The sequence below is a fragment of the Etheostoma cragini genome, chromosome 13, assembly GCF_013103735.1.
Source record: "Etheostoma cragini isolate CJK2018 chromosome 13, CSU_Ecrag_1.0, whole genome shotgun sequence".
Taxonomy (NCBI): Eukaryota; Metazoa; Chordata; class Actinopteri; order Perciformes; family Percidae; genus Etheostoma; species Etheostoma cragini.
The window spans coordinates 7,606,293-7,611,181 of NC_048419.1; the positions used below are offsets into that span (position 1 = coordinate 7,606,293).

The 4,889-nt window shown below is 39.8% G+C and overlaps 1 protein-coding gene across 12 annotated transcripts in view; it reads left to right on the plus strand.

Moving 5' to 3' along the window:
* The window catches only part of picalma (phosphatidylinositol binding clathrin assembly protein a), a 51,436-nt gene that overhangs the window by 33,273 nt on the left and 13,274 nt on the right, over positions 1–4,889 (plus strand). For 7 of the 12 annotated variants that reach the window (XM_034889912.1, XM_034889910.1, XM_034889913.1 and 4 more), the window contains 6 exons: positions 1,581–1,687; positions 1,788–1,829; positions 3,310–3,321; positions 3,494–3,579; positions 3,851–3,974; positions 4,653–4,786. In XM_034889912.1, the coding sequence (XP_034745803.1) occupies positions 1,581–1,687; positions 1,788–1,829; positions 3,310–3,321; positions 3,494–3,579; positions 3,851–3,974; positions 4,653–4,786 (505 nt within the window). The remainder of the gene's footprint in view (positions 1–1,580; positions 1,688–1,787; positions 1,830–3,309; positions 3,322–3,493; positions 3,580–3,850; positions 3,975–4,652; positions 4,787–4,889) is intronic. The other 5 variants (XM_034889914.1, XM_034889923.1, XM_034889918.1 and 2 more) reach the window with 1 other exon arrangement.

Sequence of the window (4,889 nt, forward strand, 5' to 3'; positions counted from 1 at the left end):
GAATTCTGACCCTCAAAGACCTGTTAGTCTGCCTTCAAAATGTCCACCTCCATTCCATTTATTATCCTAAATTAGATGGACCTGTTTGAGGTCGTTAGCTGCATAAAAACACCTGTCCACCCCATACAATCAGTAAGAATCCAACTACTAACATGGCCAAGACCAAAGAGCTGTCCAAAGACACTAGAGACAAAATTGTACACCTCCACAAGGCTGGAAAGGGCTATGGGGAAATTGCCAAGCAGCTTGGTGAAAAAAAGTTCCACTCTTGGAGCAATCATTACAAAATGGAAGAAGCTAAACATGACTGTCAATCTCCCTCGGACTGGTGCTCCATGCAAGATCTCACCTCGTGCGGTCTCAATGATCCTAAGAAAGGTGAGAAATCAGCCCAGAACTACACAGGAGGAGCTGGTTAATGACCTGAAAAGAGCTGGGATCCCTGTTTCCAAGGTTACTGTTGGTAATACACTAAGACGTCATGGTTTGAAATCATGCATGGCACAGAAAGGTTCCCCTGCTTAAACCAGTACATGTCAAGGCCCTTCTTTAATTTGCCAATGACCATTTGGATGATCCAGAGGAGTCCTGGGAGAAAGTCATGTGGTCAGATAAGACCACAATAGAACCTTTTGTTCATAATTCCACTAACTGTGTTTGGAGGAAGAGTAATGATGAGTACCATCCCAAGAACACCATCCCTACTGTGAAGCATGGTGATGGTAGCATCATGCTTTGGGGGTGTTTTTCTGCACATGGGACAGGGCGACTGTACTGTATTAAGGAGAGGATGACCGGGGCCATGAATTGCGAGATTTTGGGGAACAACCTCCTTCCCTCAGTTAGAGCATTGAAGATGGGTTGAGGCTGGGTCTTCCAACATGGCAATGACCCAAAGCACACAGCCAGGATAACCAAGGAGGGGCTCTGTAAGAAGCATATCAAGGTTCTGGCGTGGCCTAGCCAGTCTCCAGACATGAACCCCATGGAGAGTCTTTGGAGGGAGTTCAAACTCAGTGTTTCTCAGCAACAGCCCAGAAACCTGACCGATCTAGAAAAGATCTGTGTGGAGGAGTGGGCCAAAATCCCTTCTGCAGTGTTCGCAAACCTGGTGAAAAACTAGAGGAAACGTTTGACTTCTGTAATCACAAACAAAGGCTGCTGTACCAAATATTAACATTGATTTGCAGCTGTATCATACAAATAAATAGTTTAAAAATCATACATTGTGATTTCTGGATTTATTTATTTTTAGATTGTCTCTCACAGTGGACATGCACCTACAATGACAATTTCAGACACCTCCATGATTTCTAAGTGCGAGAACTTGCAAAATAGCAGTGTGTTCAAATACTTATCTTCCTCACTGTGTGTGTGTGTGTGTGTGTGTGTGTGTGTGTGTGTGTGTATGTGTGTGTGTGTGTGTATATATAGATATATATATCTATATATATATATCTCTTTTTTTTTTTTAAATGAAACTAAAAATGTCCAAGTAACAAAAATACGGGAAATGATTTTATGTATTTTGTGACTATACAGTTTGTTGAACTCAAGCTTTTTTCTTGTTCTGTTAACAGAGAAATACTTTGACATGAAGAAAGTCCAGTGCAAAGAAGGACTTGATATCTACAAGAAATTCCTTACACGAATGACTCGAATCTCAGAGTTCCTCAGAGTTGCAGAGGTAAGTTAGATCAGACTAGTAAGAGATTACAAAGGGGCAAGGTGGTCATATAGATCGGTTTCCTGTCCTAAATCTGATGGTCTTTATTCTTTTCCTGCAGCAAGTTGGAATCGATCGAGGAGACATCCCCGATCTGTCGCAGGTAACCCGAGATAAATAGCTAAAGATAACCATTTGGGATCTTTGCAACTACTTAAAATAACCTGCCTTAACTTTACACTCCTCACCTCTATACTGGCTTTGCTTAACTAAAAAGAGGAGAATGGCCTATCTAATGTGCTATATTATTGAAATACTGTAGATATTAGCATTTGTGTACCGAAAACAGTTTATTTAATTTTGTTGCATTATTGCACTAACTCAGGTTAACTTAGTAAGATGTAAACTGTTGTACTTTTTACAAATACACTGTCATGCAACATTTACTTTTCGGTTTTAGGTATATTGACACACCAAAGTATCTTAAGGCATATTTGCAAGGTTTCAGTACATATACCTTTTGTTTAACCAGAAACTGCTGCAAAATCACTAAACTCAACAGACTCCATTCAAGTTAACAATACTTTTAGCATGTATGGCGCAGCAGCAAGGGCAATTGGGGGTTCAGTGTCTTGCCCAAGGACACTTGGCCCAGTGATCGAAACACCAACCTTCCGATCAGTGAGCCACAATGTCCCCTAGTAAAGGTTTTATTTCAACCAAACCAGAGTGGTGAAGTGGATAGACAAATCAAGACGTCTTACATAGTTTTTTTTATTTTGTTTCTGTACCCATTGAATAAAGTGTGTTTTACAATGATAAAATTACTGTTTGTTGAAAAGGAGTCTGGTGTGTTTGGCAATAGCAATTTCAGGTAAGTTTAATGTTAAACAAAAAGGATTTTAGTTTTTAACAAAAAGGTCTATCTCTGTTGGGAGGCTGATTTTGTGTTTGAATTTCACTCTCACATAAATCATACATTAGAAGCGTCTGAACGAATGAAAAACGCTGCCTTCAGTCTTTGTCTGTGTGCCAAAAAAACGATGTCTACTGACATTTTTAAAAGAGTTAGTGTTTTCAGCTTTGTAGTGTCTAACTGAATCTCTGGGGTTTTGAAGTTTAGTTTTTCTACCCGCTTTATTTATATAAGTCATCGTTACTATGGATAAAGACCCAACATTGCCTTTATATTGCTGCTTCAAATTAAAAGCTTTTTATTTAACAACATAACAGGAAACTTTTGTTTTGAAGCGTTCACAGGCCGCTAACCCCTGCAGCTTCTGGCCTAACGCGTTTAAAAAATAAATGCTGTGCATGCTAGGCAGGCAATGCATGCCACCTCTATTGCACCAAACACCTTCCAACTAGCACTCACTCCTGACCTTGTACAGCAAATAAAGGTGTGAGTCAAGGGTTCAGTGTGTCATATGATAGGACCATCTTATATAGACCAGTAATCTGCGGAAATTAAACATTAGATACAAACACACTTAGTTGCAGGTTCAAATCATTATGTATTAGGTAGTACTGTAGCAGAATATCCAGAATTGGAGGGTTTTCTCCAAAAAGGTTTTCTTAATAACTTGACTGTTGCCACCTTTATTTTCTGTATTTTTCCCTTTCTTCTATCTCTCCATTTTCAGTTTACAGTTTGTGTAAGTATCTGAACATTTTCTCTCTCTGTATTTGGGAGTACACTGTTTCTGTTTGTGGAATTTTGGCTAGAACTCTGCATGCTTCATTGCTTAGTTTTTTATTCAGATGACATCTTGTATTAGGCTTCTTCAGTCTTTGAAACTTATTGTGTCTTAATGACATTTACACTAGGCCCCCAGCAGCCTGCTTGATGCCCTGGAGCAGCACTTAGCCTCTTTAGAAGGAAAGAAAGTCAAAGACTCGACAGCAGCCAGCAGGTAGGTCTGCTTCACTTGATCTGGCTCATAGCAAAGGCTTGTGTTTGCTTCAGCAACTTGATAGTATTGGGCGGATTTTGGGGGTGGGAGGTTCAGCATCGAAGATGGAAAGATGTACTTTTCTCAGAGTAATTTAGAACACAGTAGAAACAAGTCAACTTTGACACCACAGAGAGGTAGAGCAAGAAGCTAAAATGGATATGTGCAAGTTTCATAGCCATGAAATGATTCTTGGTTTGTTACCGTTTTCTATGTCTGTCCGTCAATATAGGGCTAGCACCCTCTCCCATGCAGTCTCCTCCCTGGCCAACACCGGCATATCTTTCACGAAAGTGGACGAGAGGGAAAAACAGGCCGCCCTGGAGGAAGAGCAGACGCTCCTAAAAACACTAAAAGTACATTTTCCTCATTCATCCACATTTCTTTCAGCTTGGAACCGACAGGTCTGAAGACATTTAGTTACATCTTTAAGTTTAATGAAGTCATGCAATTACAACTCCTTCTAAGTGATATCATTAAATGAATACTCAATAACAACTAATAATAACTGTTGTTAATAATTGTTACAGATTCTAATAGTGGGGTGTGTTTTAGTGGTTTCTTTCCATATTTCCTGACTATGTCTACTGTGAACTGCAAATTGCAAAATGCTTAAAAATATTAAAAAATATTTATATTCTGAGTAGTATCATAGTGAGTAGTTGGATACATGTTAGCATTTGTGTTGCTAAAGCTGTTTTTACATGTGAACTTTGGACTATGTCATTAGACATCCGGGTCTGAAGATTCCTTGTTCTGGTTTTGCCTACATCATCAACATGCCGCCTTGCTTTCTGGGAATTTTCACATACTCTGCACAATCAGAGATTACACAGTTTTTATTAGGATAGTTTGTATCAACGTAAGTTTATTTCCGGGATATTTGCCTGAACACCTAAAGTGTCCCTCGCCGTCTGCTCTCTGTGTTTCCAATTACCAAATCCTTTTACTTCAGGAAACAAAAACAAACTTTGAATAATTCCCGGTTTGCCGTGGATGTGTGAAAGTGGCTTAAGCTATCGTAATTATTGTAGGAGCAGCGTCTGAAAGAGCTCCAAAAGGATCCTACTGCAGCAACCACAGACTCATCCCCTGACTCCACGATGGGCGGGACCATGAATTCTGCTCCTTCCATTGACCTTTTCTCCACGCGGAGTTCCACCAACAGGTGAGGCACAGGACAGCTCTAGGTATGATTTGGTGAGATTTGGATACCAGTGCTAAATTGATACTTTTAAAACTCTGCCAATGCCTGAACCGAAATATATATA